The sequence below is a fragment of the Pecten maximus genome, chromosome 14, assembly GCF_902652985.1.
Source record: "Pecten maximus chromosome 14, xPecMax1.1, whole genome shotgun sequence".
In the NCBI taxonomy this organism is placed as follows: Eukaryota; Metazoa; Mollusca; class Bivalvia; order Pectinida; family Pectinidae; genus Pecten; species Pecten maximus.
In genome coordinates, this window is record NC_047028.1 from 8857109 (window position 1) to 8872390 (window position 15282).

At 34.6% G+C, this 15282-nt stretch overlaps 2 protein-coding genes across 2 annotated transcripts in view; one reads left to right on the forward strand and one right to left on the reverse strand.

Moving 5' to 3' along the window:
• The window catches only part of LOC117342742 (ecto-NOX disulfide-thiol exchanger 2-like), a 28130-nt gene extending 22855 nt beyond the window's left edge, over positions 1-5275 (reverse strand). The window contains exons 1-7 of the mRNA XM_033904976.1: positions 5187-5275; positions 4345-4391; positions 3960-4082; positions 3608-3774; positions 3064-3202; positions 895-1101; positions 44-277 (exon numbers count right to left, since the gene is read on the reverse strand). Coding sequence (XP_033760867.1) covers positions 44-277; positions 895-1101; positions 3064-3202; positions 3608-3774; positions 3960-4082; positions 4345-4378 — 904 coding nt within the window. The 5' untranslated portion in view covers positions 4379-4391; positions 5187-5275. The remainder of the gene's footprint in view (positions 1-43; positions 278-894; positions 1102-3063; positions 3203-3607; positions 3775-3959; positions 4083-4344; positions 4392-5186) is intronic.
• Positions 5276-5665: 390 nt separating this feature from the next.
• Positions 5666-12987, forward strand: LOC117342743 (mannose-6-phosphate isomerase-like). The gene is made up of 8 exons (XM_033904977.1): positions 5666-5720; positions 7785-7912; positions 8270-8467; positions 9109-9250; positions 10133-10318; positions 10883-11056; positions 11756-11955; positions 12384-12987. Exons 1-8 carry the CDS (start codon positions 5702-5704, stop codon positions 12612-12614), a joined length of 1278 nt encoding a protein of 425 aa, XP_033760868.1. The 5' UTR covers positions 5666-5701; the 3' UTR covers positions 12615-12987.
• Positions 12988-15282: the final 2295 nt, after the last annotated feature.

Genomic DNA, 15282 nt, shown 5'->3' on the forward strand with positions numbered 1-15282 from the left:
AGTATTGACAAGACTGACAATTATGTTAGATATTCAGACTCACATTTCAGTTTCTCCAGCAGTGTAAGGGATTCGTGGTCACTGTAGTGTATTACTGGGGGTGGACTGGGAGGTCGCAGTCTATCCTCCTCGATCCTCTGGTAGTGTCGCATCTCACGTATCACTGCACGCTGTTTACACTCGAACTCATACTGGTCATCCCTGGCCTGAGCGTAGTCGACATGGAGACGGCCTGTGTTTGGTTTATCATCCTTATCTTCTATCTTCATTCTGTATCCTGTATAGGGAACAATTATGAAATGAATAGCAACACCACTGTATTGGAAAATCAGACCATGCAAAACTGTATACATATTTCTTCTCCAATTTTCTAAAGACAATTGAATCATGTCATTTTTTTACTGTACAACAAGAGATCCTAGAGGGATCTTGATTGGTGCCCAAAATCTAATATGTATAACTGGGCACCATGAGGTTCGTACATGTGGAAATTCAAAAAGTTTCCTCAGCTTCTTTTTCAGAAACAGAGCTAATAAATCTGTTTAATGATGGACGATGGTAAACCGAACGACGACACAAATAGCTGACTATGTGATTGTTAATAGGTAAAATATATAATGTCACTTGTAATTCTAGAGTTCATCGTTTCTGGTTCAGAAGATTAACAGTGAAGCAAATCAGGTCTTAAAAATCGCCTCATTGTTTTTTTATGTTGACTTTCTCTTCTGTAGCTATATATATTATAATAAGTTAGGGAATTTTAACTGAATTATAAGTCTTTACAAACACCTTAACATCAACTATAAGATGAGGTTTGGTCACAGGTGTGGGTTAAGCTGGAAATGACATGTTTTTTCTGTACTGATGTAGAGGAGAGATAAAGGTATACCATACCTGACACAAACATAGACCTCTCCACACTGTCCTCCATCTCGTATCGGATATGAGCAAAGTTCTTTTTGCCTTTGCGAATACTGACAATATTCCCAAAGTTTTCAAATATCTCTGCAATCATTTCTTCTGTAACATTCTCAGGTAAACCTCCAACAAATATAGTTCTACACCCCATTGGTCGTTCTCTGGTTGTCTGAGGAGGAGCATCTGTAAAATTAAGGTCAAATTTATATTGATTTCTCTATATAATAGAACCAAGTCAAACATTGGACACCCTCTGTTGTGTGTACATGACTGTCGGCACTTCTTTGATAATACAACAAATCCAATATTTTTAAATGTTTGAAAATGAGAAATTTTCTTCCTTCCAGTCTTTCTACCAGAGGGAGAATTCAACATAAATCAAGATCATTATACATATATGTGCATGATTTTTATAATAGAGGAAGTACGGAAAGGACCTGTACAGGCTTAGCCTGTTGTCCAATCCATTTTCATTCTATCTCTATTATGAAATAATAAATATTGTATGTAAATTAATTCAAATGTTTAATTGAATAATATATTTTGAAATGAAAATATGTGCATGATTTATACACATTGATTCTGATCAATATTGGCCAATTTTTTTTTTTAATGTCTGTTTGTGAACAACACTGGGAACATGTGTTTTGAATGTCAGAAACCAAAGATAGGTTTACATACAGTGGAACTTCGTTAACTCGAACTCGGATAACTCGAATACCCCGCTTAACTCGAAGTACCTCGCCGGTCCCGGCCGAATTCTCTCTTTATCTTAGTAAAATAAACTCGGATAATTCGAATTCGGATAACTCGAAAAACTCGGATAATACGAAGTAAAAATTTGGTCCCAACAATAAAAATCCTACTTGAAATGTTCGAATAACTCGAAGTATAATTTTCGTCGATCGGTGACAAACGCCGACATTTTTTAAGAGCTAAATTCCGTTTGTAATAGATCTACTGAACATATCGGCACTACTAACCTACATGCTATTATAAGTGTTTCATAAATTCATAAAAGAAATTGTCGGTTGAATCTTATAACAACAAGTCTTGGTGATAAAAAGTACTGCTTTACTTACATCAGGTAATTTCCCAAGGCGGTCGCCGATATCAGTACACACGATAGTCAACAACTCATCTACCCGTTCGCTCAAGCGGATCTAATCTCTGACACACCGGTAGATCTACCCGGCTGATGTTTTTACAGGTGTAGAAATGACACGGTCACCGGCGCCTATTAAATCTTTAAACTGCTGAAACAATAGCGTTATTACTGCCGAGGTGTTCAGAGTACAACTGTAACGGTCAGTGCTGTCTATTAAATCGGGTAAAACGCCAACTCAGTTACAGTAACATTTTATACGCACATGCGCAGCCCAACTTCCGGTGCTAATACACATGGAAATGGCGTGGTTATCAATAAAAAGTAAGTAGGCCGATCAAACAGTATTTTATATATGTCCAATAAAAGGTAATGGTTCTGTTACGTTTTGTATGCAATCTGTGTTAAACTTAAACGGTTATTTGTTTTGACATTAATAACTTGTTATTTTGTCGAATTCCGTTTTATCGTTTACCTTTTGCAAACATGACTTTCACATCAGATCGTTATTGAAGTGACCAAGTGAAAGAAACTTTATCGTGACTGTATATCGGCAAAACTACACCAAATTACAAGTGACATAACGAAACATTACATATATATTTACATGTATTGACCAGTCTTCACACTAAACTGATGAGCGACAGAGCGAAGTTATAATGATTATATAATGTTGACAAATATTGACCAAACTTTTCACCAAAAACGATAACTCGCTTAATTCGAACACTCGGATAACTCGAAGTTTTTTCGTGGTCCCGTCGACTTCGAGTTAACGAAGTTCCACTGTATATTGAAACCAAAAGATGTGTTGTCTTTTGCTCACACAGACAACACATAGGTGCAAGTCAATAATTACCTATATTATCTACAATGATACGATACAGGTCCAATACATCCTGCTGATTCTATTGCCTTTGAAATGTTTTCCTAATATTACAATTTTCTGTTTGGCCGATTCATGCTTTTGAATTTAACTTATCATCATGAAAATATTGCTTTCGAACATTTTTATAATCAAAGAACAAAGTTTAACCTACTCTGAGGAGGGGGATAGAGAACACTCGACTTGAGAGTCATGATCTCCTTCGGCATGAACTCTGACCCTGGGCCACCCATCATAGGACCACCCGGCCCCATTCCTGGACCACCAGGTCCCATAGGACCCCAGCCTCCGTACTGTAATAAAAAAACATACCAAGAAAATGTGAAATAGACATTATAAAACAAATTCAAAGGCTAAAGCCATGAAACTACACAGTCACTAAGTTGGTAAATATACAGAAGGAGGAAGCTTCACATTTTGAGAAAATATTACTTTAATATACATTCTTGAAGAGGAAAAGGCCAAAAGTTGGTCCCAAATATAAATGGACAAGGAAACTTTTTGTGCTTTTACCATATTACCAGTAGTTAGGATTGACAGAATTACTCTTCATTAAATACAAGATGATGTTAAAAAAATACTGACCAGAAGAAAAAAAAACATTTGAATTAGATTTTTTTAACTAACATTTGGTTTCTCAAATTCGGTTTCCTATGCCCATATTACATGAACCTAATGATGCTGTCAACACTACATACCTGGTTAAACATCATCATCATATTGGGATCTGGACCCATCATGGGGTTCTGCATCATGTTACCCATGGGGCCGTAGTAGCCCTGGCTTCCCATCATCATGTTGTTGTTGTTATTACCACCGTCAGAACCCCCCATCATTCCTCCTGAGGGACTTGCACCAGAAGGATCTATAAATCACAATTTTAACAATATAAATGAAATAGTAGATTGATTTACGAGGAGATCTGTAAACACAAGACTATTTCTATTTCATTTTCTTTGCATTAACAATCTCTAAGAAAAAGTAATATTTGGATAGACAAATGAAAAATGCAAATATTCATTTATCTGATAAAGTAAATAAAACACAAACCATTACGATTGCCATCCATCATGATACCCATGGGTGGCCTCCCTTTGTTCATATTGAAGCTTAGTGGTGCATTGTTGGTGTTTGGATCCATTCGATTAGAAGGCATTTGAGGACCAATCATTGCTGAGGAAAACAATGACACATTTCAATATGCAGACACATACAGGCCACAAGAGTTGGGGCCCTGAGTCAAGGGTTCCATTCACAAATAAAAATTATTACATTTATGATGCACACAATACATATAATTTTGTAAACAGATATGGTTATTTGTCATTATAACAGAGTACTTCATGTTTCAAAAGAGCCCTACTGTAATAGTGAACAAAAGCAGTCATCATAGACACTAGGACTTCATGACTTATTATACAAAAATTCCTCTTACCTTGCTGGTTATTATTGTAATTTTTCATTGCCATTATGGGAGATAGTCTGCAAAAAAAATATACAGAAAAAATGAAATTATCAATTATATGTAGAATCTAATCTGAATATTTAATGTATTCAATTGTTTATACAAATTTATATAAGTCTCACACAATTTCTTTCTGAACTTTCTCAGAGTTCCCAACCAGTTGATGGTACAAAAAATAGGTCTGTCAGAACAGTACGTCGAGGCATACCTAAAGTCCTTTTAATTGCTTAACTGCTCTTCAGAGACAGATCTATTGATTTAATTTTGGGAGTAATTGTCCGAAGTAAGGGAGCATATTATGACTTTAACTACATAGTTGCACAACTGGATAAGTGGCGTTGTAGATCCACCCAAGACGTATCTCCACATGTTTGGCCTTCAGTTATGATGTCTCTTCGAATTCATTGGTTCAGGTAGTCTGCTAGCCACTGGTCACAAACTGGTAATTAGCGGACCCGTAATTAGGCCTAATATTATCATTATTTATTTTTTTTAACTTGACGTACGATTTATGCAGCAGGATGTAAAGTTATGAAATCAATAAATCACTGAGTGAATCCATAAACATATGGGTCAATTGCGTCCGGTCTGACTTGGGCATAAATGAGCCCGATCCAATATATGGATTATCAGGAACAAGAACTCGGGGAACCTGATACGCATGTACGACGCCATCTTCTGTCCCTCACCTGCTAGTATAGCTACTGCATCGTGATATTCGCCTACAGTATGGCTATGAGAATATGTTAAATAATCAGGTGCAAAATAGAGTTGTAAGTAAATATCATGATTAAACTGCTAAGAGTAGTTACCATGTGGTCGTGGAATGGAAATAATGTAAACACCAGGATGGCAGGAACAAAACGCCAACGCACCTGAAAACTTTTCGCCCCAACTAAATACGAAAATAAATTGCACGTCTTTTTAAAAGGTAGCTCTCATATTGTAAAATGATAGGAATTTCATAGTATATAATAACGTCTTATAATGAAAAATACTAATGTTGTTATAATACAACAAATACACATTACCATTAAAAATATAAAATTAAATGTTTAATGCGAAACTTATGCTAGTTAATCTAAAATCTAAATTTCCCGGACATTTTCTCCGGATTTAATAACATTTTCAAAAATCTTACGTAAATTTTTTTCTACCTTAAATAACGCTGCTGCAAAAGAACATTAGAATTAGATATTAAAACTTTTTTCAACAGCGTTGATCGATTTCAAACTATTATAGCACATTACAATATATTTCCGGATTAAAATTGGTTTTATCTTTTATAATCACGACATCCTGTCGCCAAACTTAGCAGACAGCCAGAATGGAGCAACTACCGAAAGGTTACATTGACATTCACGAATTCTAAATTAAATTTATTATATTATATTGATATTATTGACAATGTTAATATGAGCTAGATGTGATCTTATACAGGGAACATTCCACGTAGTTGACGTTAAGGGGGTCAAACATTTTGGGGTTGTCTTCCAGTCTCCAGTCTAGGTGTGAAAGTTTCTCACTTAGATTTTATATTGGACCACAAACAAACTATTTGAAATACCCACTCAGAACCCTGCTAGACTGTCCATAAAAATTGTCGGACTAAGGAGTCATGTCGAACCCATGATATGACCTTGTAAGATCATAAATCAAATAATTGGTCTGTATCATATTGACCAGATGACCAATATTGCAATAATTCTAAGTCTTTATATATGGAAACATTGTGATGAAAGCTACCCAAGGCACAGTAGTGCAGCCAAAGTGGATTAGTGGCTATGTGTTAATGTATCTAAATCGGCCAGTGTGTTAATATTGTTGTGAGATATGTCCCTCAGTCACTCATAACATTGAAACAATTGAAATTCCCAACTTATGAAAGCATAATCATGAACATAATGGATCGAGAAAATAAGATTATTATTATAGCATTTACCTTGGTGTCTGCCCCAACATTAGGAACTAGTCTCTGAGTCTTCACATGGAAATGGTTAGGTTCCCCACCATGTACAGTGCATTATGATCATAATAAAAAGCAACCATGCTACCAGGATTGTTTTTAGCTCACCGGTTACGTCCGCATCCCACCCCACTTTAAAGTTTTTGGGATCTGTTTCTGGAAAGCTTCTAAGTCCAAAAGTGTACACCTCACACCCTTCTAATTTGGTTTATACATTTATTAGAAGTCTAGAAGTGATGTTATAGCAAAATCATGCAGAAAAAAATTGTGATTTTTTCGCATTTTACCATGTTGTGGACTTAACTTTTTTGACACCAAAACTCACTTTAAAATTCTGGGGGTAAGTCCAAAAGTATGCTTTCACACCCTTCTAATTTGGTTTATGCATTCATTAGAGGTTTATGGCAAAATCATGCAGAAAAAAAATGTGATTTCTTTTGGCATTCTACCATTTAGTGGACTTAATGCTTTTGGCACAAAAACACTCTTTAAAGATTTTTGGGGTAAGTTTTGGAAAGCTAGTAAGTCCACACCCTTCTTATTTGTTTTATACATCCATTAGAGGTCTAGGAGTGATATTATGTAACGTACAATTTCAAAATGACATGTTTATACATCCATTAAAAAAAATGAATGCATAGTGTGATTGCTGCCGCCGGTGAGCTTTCGCAATCAATGATTGCACTTGTTTTGTTAGCTATATCTCAGGTGATTTAATTCTTTTGTCATAACATTGAAATATTTCCTAGCACCTCATTCATAGCTTTCTGAGTCATAAGTATGTGGAAGCAGTGTAGAAATCTGCTTTTAACAAATATAAACAATTGCAAGATAGGAATGCACTTAGGAATGCACTTATGCAGGGTCAATGACAAAAAGGGGAATTTGTCTGTTCAGTGTTTAATTTTCTTAACTCATTAATTGTATTTTAACCAATTTGGCTATGACGTATTCTCATATGATTTAAAGAAAAGGTATTTCACCCCTTGGAACATGTACAGACAGGCATGTAGAGTTCAAAATGAAAAAAACAACAAACAATGGCTCCATGTTATTGATTGAGAATGATACAGGCCCTCTGGACCTCTTTTCTGTTTGCTACACATTTCTAATCATTGTAGGTTTGTGTTATTAAGGTATATAAGATTAAAACTGAAGTTTTCAGATATATTGATGAGGTTTAAGTGTGAAGTTGATGTACACACTACACAACCTACACTGTACATGCAATATTGTATGTTAAAAAAATGTAAATAGAAATAACTATTAACAAAATGAAGCACTATCTAAATGTAAAGAGGTATTCATAAGAGGGGTATTACTAGTTTATTACAGCTAATATATCTAAATGTTAACACTGTGATAACAATACCGTTACCGTGCATATTTGCTATACTATATTTGTTATACATATGTTTTTATCATACATTTTCAACTGTTACAGTATTCCCCCTGAAGTGTGCTGTACAAAAATACCTGTGGGGCAAAATAGGACATGACAGTGAAGTTGCCCAGCTCTCTCTGAGTGCAGACCCCAGTTTTGAAGTTGATGAGAACTCAACATATGCAGAGGTGTTTTAATTAATCAGTTAATAACTATTCAGGTTTTCATTCACTATCAAATTAGTTTAATGAAAAGGTTAAAAGTTCATAAGAACTTCAACTAAAAGTCCAATAAGTTTAAGTGAGTGATGGAATTCATCTACCATGTTTCAGGAGGAAAACAGACAGAGCATCCTAGCACTGGGTAGCAAGAGATTCCCATGTGCAAGTTAGAACTAATATACATACTTTAATTTTACTGTATAATGGCTTTATACATGTGTACTGGTAGTTTGAACTAAATATAAATGTATACGAAACATCTTGTTTTATGCATGTAACAACCTTCGAAAAAGTTAATTTATCCATAACTTTTCATTACTATAGTTGTGGATGGGCACACATCCCAATGGACCATCCAGGATCATTTCCAGCTCAGGAGATGCTGACATTGATTTAGGAGCCTGGGTCCAAAAGAATGCTGATAGTATAGGAACAGAAATGGAGAAAAATAAGAATCTTTCCTTCTTATTTAAAGTCCTCTCTGTCAAAACAGCCCTGTCCATTCAGGCTCATCCAAACAAGGTAGCACACTTTTTTCAGAAGATATACATACTGGGGGTATTAAAGCTGTATGTGTTTTTTATTTGAAATTCAGTTTCCATAATGTAATGAAATGCTGTTTCTATAATGTAAAATGAAATAAACACTGTCAGAGGGTGATCAGGTGACACAGTGGTAACACTCTTGCCTTTCACCTAGGTGGCCGGAGTTTGATTCCCTGGTCGGGCATGAAAAGGTACAGGGTCACCTGCCCGACCAGGTAGGTTTTCTCTGGGTACACCTGTTTCCTTTTACAGTAAGACCCCTCACACACTTCCATCTGGGCCAACAAGCATGATTAATATAAATTTATATAACTTATTTCGCAAATATTGCAAAAAAGTTTACAAAATTAAATAAATATCACAAACTTTTATAAATTTCTGTTAGCTGCATCCAGCAAACTGAGACAAATTGTGTAAAATTATCAATCTTTAAAGATGTATTTATTTGTTCTAGTTCTATTGAGTTTTTACTAAGAATAATCAATAAGAACTCAACTCTAAAGTCAATGTTTAGAAGTATCTCAAAGGATTTTGAAATTAGTTATGGACAGGCATTTTTTGCAATTTGTTTCACAATACACTTCAAAACAGAAAATAAATTATATCATTCTTTTTCAGGTGCTAGCTGAATTGATACACAAAGAAAAACCAGAGCTTTACAAAGATCCTAACCACAAACCAGAAATGGCCATAGCTTTGACCCCTTTCAAGGGACTCTGTGGATTCAGGCCAATCAAAGAAGTAGCTGGATATCTGAAATGTGAGATGCCTAAATACACTAAATGTTCTTGAATATCAAACTATAGTGTCATTTTCTTGTCATAGTTTCTGCAAGTTGCAATTTGGTTGTACTGTACAGGTGTTGTTCATGTATCAGGATGATTTGCAATTGATTCATGACTTTTTTAAAATCTCATTATCACAATACATCTCTGAATGACCTATCTTTAGCTTATAAGAGTATCGACCTATTAACTTGTGTTCGGCTAAGAGTAAACTTTGACATAAAACTGTTGACTATACAGTTCTCATGTGTAGTACAGAACTATGAGGATGTTTGTTTGTGGAATAAGTCTCAAGTTTTATAACCGGCCTTACATTTCTATATTTTTTTCAAATCAGATTTTCATTAAGATGTTACCAGTTAATCATACCACAATCATTACCAGGTTACAACTTGAAGAATACACATTTTATGTTTAAAAATTATTAATTTGATTTTTCTTTAAGCATTGATGTCATTTTTTTTTAGTTTCATCGGGGTATGAAACAAATTTTGTTTGCAAACTTCTGTAAGAATCTGCTACGCATACAGTTTGCAAACAAAATTTGTTTCATACCCCGATGAAACTAAAAAAAAAAATTGACATCAACGCTTATAATTAATTTTTGAAAATGATTTTCTAATTTAAAACATGTTTTATGTACAATTTTACTGGTTTTAAATGGGATTCTTTTTCTCAAATCAATACGCAACGTCAATAGTCGTATTGTGATGTCACATTTTTTGCGCCATTCTCGGAATTTCTTTCATAGAAGAATGAAAAGAATTTTTCGACCAATCACATTTGAGTATTTACCATGAAAACAAAGAAAAATTAATTATTAGACTTTGAATGTAATGTTGAATGTTTGTTTTCAGACATTGAAGAGTTCCGTACAGCTGTTGGTGGCCAGTACGCAGTGAAGCTGCTTACAGCCAGTAAATGTATGGACCAAAAACTCCATATAGAGGCGATGAAGGACTGCTTCTCTGGACTGATGAACCAGAAAAAGGATGTGATCCATGCCCAACTTAGCAGTCTCATCAACCATGTGACAGAACTGGGTATGTCACCTTGTTTAGTGTTCCTCAATATTATTTCACCGCTAGGGATCAAACTCAAGACCTCTGGCTTTTATACCAGGCCTCAGATTTATCAATGTTCTTTAACTTAAATTTTTCAAAAGGAAAGCATTGTAGGATTTCTTGGGGGGGGGGGGGGGGGGGGGGGGGAATCTTAGTAAAGGAACTTTCCCTAAAATCTGTAATGGGAAATTTTAATTTAATGAATTTTCTAAAGTTAAGGAATAAAGATTAAACTGGGTCCTGGGTCATTTTAACCTCATTGAATGTGGTCATGATAATTGTCAATTAAGGTATTTTGTAAGGTATACAATCAATTTTACAATAAGTAAAATAGTTCATTAAAAGAATTCAAACAACTCCAAGTCAATTTTTGGATACATGTATTTCACTATACATTTCAGTCAAACAACAACTGCCTTAATTCATCTGAACCTAATGGTAGTGTTAAATTTAGGGAGAGCAGGGAAGGAACTGACAAAGGAACAGTTAAATTGTAAATCAGAAATAATTAATATGTACCTTGGTATTTTTCACCTTTGACAGAAAAAGAGGGCAAGGACACCAGTCAGTATGAAGCGGATGTTTTATTGAAAGTAAACAGAGAATTCCCAGGAGATGTGGGGTGCTTTGCCATCTACTTCCTGAATGTTGTCAATTTGAATCCAGGAGAGGCAATGTTTCTTCGTGCTAGCTTGCCACATGCATACCTGTCAGGAGGTAGGTTAGTCAGGTAGTCTATAATTAGGCTAAGGTATGAAAGGTACAATATTTCCATAATATTGTGGCAATTTATCTCTCTTGAGCAAGAACTTTATATTGTAAGGAATCTTAAGCAGGCCAAAACAAATACTATTATTGTTCAACATGGTTCACATATATATAGAAATATCCTTGAATGTCAAGACTTGCCTTTAAAAGTTTTGGAATTCATTGTCTTGCCTTGAAAGTCTTGGAATTTGGCATTAATGCTTTGAAAAGTCCTTAAATTCAATGGCATATGTCTTTTCTAAAGTTTTCACAAAAATAAATTTTCAGAGTTTAATTGTTCTAGTCATTGTTGGGATTGTTATATACAACCAATGTGAGAATGTTTACAATTGTATGATTACAACCTTGTTAATGTGACAGGACACATAACTATCAGACTTTATATTGTTATGTAACTGTCAAAATTTCACCCAATGTTGATCAGTGCCCATGAATAGTCCTGGAATTTAATGACAGAAAGTCCAGAAAAAGTCTTTGAATTTGATGACTCAAAGTCTGTATGAACCCTGATTAGATCATCTACCGTCATTGTCTAGCATGGGTATTGGCTATATTGAGAGGATAATCTGGAGATTATTATTAATTTTCAACTTCGAGGTATGTTAAAGTGTATAACCCCGAGTTATATTTGATTGATGTTTTTTTCAGACTGTATAGAATGCATGGCCTGCTCTGACAACACTATAAGGGCTGGTTTGACACCGAAGCACCGAGATGTAAACCTCCTTTGTGAGATGTTAGACTATAATAGTCTGTCTGTGGCCAAAACTAAGTTCAGACCGATCCAGCGAGGAAATGTGACCTACTATAAACCAGACATTGAAGATTTCATGGTGACCAAAGTCGAGGTAGATATTACATGACTGTAAAACTATAAACCTTAATTTACAATAATTCTGTATCAAGTTATATAATCCATACTTATCCCTCTTGTGTTAGCCCGGATGGAAGTGTGTAAGTTTACTGTGGGAGGAAACCAGAGTACCCAGAAAAAATTACATGATTGGCACATGACCTCCTACTCCAACAATGTTAGAGGTTTTACACGGCGAGATACTTTTGACAGGCGCCATGTCGCAGTCGGCAAAATCATATCCAATAGAAAAAGAGCCGACCAGTGGCCTCTTATGTTATAGGAGTAATGACCTCCATACCTTTTTACGTCCAATCGGGATATCAAACCCTGGTTGTCTAGGTGAAAGGCTTGTGTAACCTCTGTACCACTGCTCAATATTCACCATATCTATACAATATGTACCTATGTTCTCGGTCACAGGTACCAGCTGACTCAACCAGTGGAGTGCTACACAGTATAGACAGTGCCAGCATCTGTATCGTCATTCAGGGGGAGGGCCAAGCTTCGTCTTGTTCATTGGTCAGTGCTTTGGACTTGTCTAAGGGGTCCGTCTTCTTTATTGCTGCTAACGAGGAAGTCCATCTCACCGTCAGCTCACAAGGAATGGTGGTGTACCGGGCTTCCTACAGCGTCAAGATACCGTCAGCCTAACCAACCACATCAAACTTACAACAACAGATACTGGGGATTAGTACAACAACAGATACTGGGGATTAGTACAACAACAGATACTGGGGTTTAGTACAACAACAGATACTGGGGATTAGTACAACAACAGATACTGGGGATAAGTACAACAACAGATACTGGGGATTAGTACAACAACATATACTGGGGATTAGTACAACAACAGATACTGGGGATTAGTACAACAACAGATACTTGGGATTAGTACAACAACAGACACTGGGGATTAGTACAACAACAGATACTGGAGGATTAGTACAACAACAGATACTGGAGGATTAGTACAACAACAGATACTGGGGATTAGTACAACAACAGATACTGGGGATTAGTACAACAACAGATACTGGGGATTAGTACAACAACAGATACTGGGGATTAGTACAACAACAGATACTGGGGATTAGTACAACAACAGATACTGGAGGATTAGTACAACAACAGATACTGGAGGATTAGGGCAATTACGTTTAAAATAATGTTTTTAATGCTTTTAAATTTATTTTTCCAGAAATAAGCCCCCTCTCTTCATTTGGTAAAATTTTCAATTTTAAGATAGAAAGCTTAAAGTAATTCACACGTAAGCCCTCCTTATAACTTAAATGCTTAACATTTACACTAGGAGAGGGGGTTTATTTAAGGATAAATATAGTATGATAAAGTTTGTTAGCAGAGGAGGGATATATTTATTTTTGCATTCTTATTTTTAGCAAGCATTTCAAAATGATAAAATCTTGCTAAGGATGTCCTCAGTATATATTTCCATTATCTTGACGACCTGAACTTGACAAAGAAGAACTGGCATAGTTGTGTCAGATGTTTTCTGTAAAGTTGTGGTGAGATGTGCTGTATGTATTTAGTGATTCTATCATTACAGAAATGTTATAGCTCTGATTTTCGTTGTTAATATAGTAGTAGTGAGTTATATTATAATAGTAGCATTTAAAGTGAGGCCACCAAAATGCTTTTATGTGATGGAATAGCATTTAAAACTTAGAATTGGCCCTGCTTTTGTCTTGATACCTGTCTTTAAGATTTCATTGTGGGAAACAGGTAGGGTTTGATGTAAAAGGTTTTTATTGTAATTATATGTATTATACAAACTTGTACATTGGTGCAAAAAATAGTACTAGAAAATAGTACTAGATGCAAGAATAGTACTAGATGCAAAAATAGTACTAGATGCAAGAATAGTACTAGATGCAAAAATAGTACTAGATGTAAGAATAGTACTAGATGCAAAAATAGTACTAGATGCAAGAATAGTACTAGATGCAAAAATAGTACTAGATGTAAGAATAGTACTAGATGTAAGAATAGTACTAGATGCAAAAAATAGTACTAGATGTAAGAATAGTACTAGATGCAAAACATAGTACTAGATGTAAGAATAGTACTAGATGCAAAAAATAGTACTAGGTGCAATTTGGTGGTGCAATTTGGTTGTTGTATAATCATGTTTTGCAAATAATTTATTATCTTAATATAAGAAAAGCAACTTTATTTTTCACTGATAGCAAAGTTTTAATAATTGTGTTCAAAATATATTATTCATGTGGAGTTAAATTTTTAAAAAACATTTGTACAGTCATTGTGTTACTTGTGTAAATTATACAAATGTAGATGGCTCCGCTTATCAGACTGCAAGGTAATTAAACCATGTGACAGAAATGTACAGCATCATGTTAAGTCTGTAGATCATTATGATTTAAGGTATATCTTTAAAAATTATCTCGTCTACTTAGTTATTGTAATTGACAGCTGTTGTGTTCAGCAATTATTTTCTTACCAAGGCTCACCTTTTGATCGTTCTAAATAGTTTGACCAAGTTTTGAAATCTTCATGATTATTAAATTGATTTCCTCCCACATATTAGATATACTGATTTGTCAAATTATTCAAGAACAAAAAGAGTGAAAATACTATTTTGAAGATTCAGTTGGTTCAGTAAAAGAAAACAAAATGTCAAATCTTATTACCTGATACCAAGTTATGTGCACATAATTGTTCTGGATTTGCTTATAATTTAGAATATATTATGGCACATGTTAATGAAAACTTATTCAGTTTGAATTAAGAAAATTATCATAGATTTAAGCAGTTTTCAGCATTAACAATTTTATAATAGTACTAAAAATACATGTACTTTATAATAACCAAATACTTTATACTTATCTAATAAAATTACCATTAACACCTGAAACACCCAGGAAGTAATCACTAGTGTCATTTATGGAAATATGCTAATGAAGTATATACTATTCCTTTATAAACAGTGTTACATTTACAATTTATACATTTGTATATGGAATAAACATGGGTTTAAATAGCGAAATTGTGAAATCTTCAGATGCTGTGCTAGTTTCATCACAAAATAAATGTATGGTCCTCAGTTAGATAAATTGATTTATGCATCTTCTATAATCAAAATGTGAAAGTTTATAAATTTAGATTGGTAAGATTATAAAATAATACATTTGTTTAAAATAATACATTTGTTAACTTTATGGATTTTAAACCTGTTATGACACAAGCTATATCATGTAAGCACCATTAGAAGTGCACACGATGTATTGATGCACATATAGGAGGAAAGTGGAGTACCCATAGTTGCTTAACAAATTATGGCAAC

What these genes read in the sequence shown, in the direction of transcription:
- LOC117342743 (XM_033904977.1), top strand. An exon ending in AGTAGCTGGATATCTGAAAT is followed by an intron (nt 9,251 to 10,132) that starts GTGAGATGCCTA and finishes GTTTGTTTTCAG; the next exon opens with ACATTGAAGAGTTCCGTACA. An exon ending in TCATGGTGACCAAAGTCGAG is followed by an intron (nt 11,956 to 12,383) that starts GTAGATATTACA and finishes TCTCGGTCACAG; the next exon opens with GTACCAGCTGACTCAACCAG.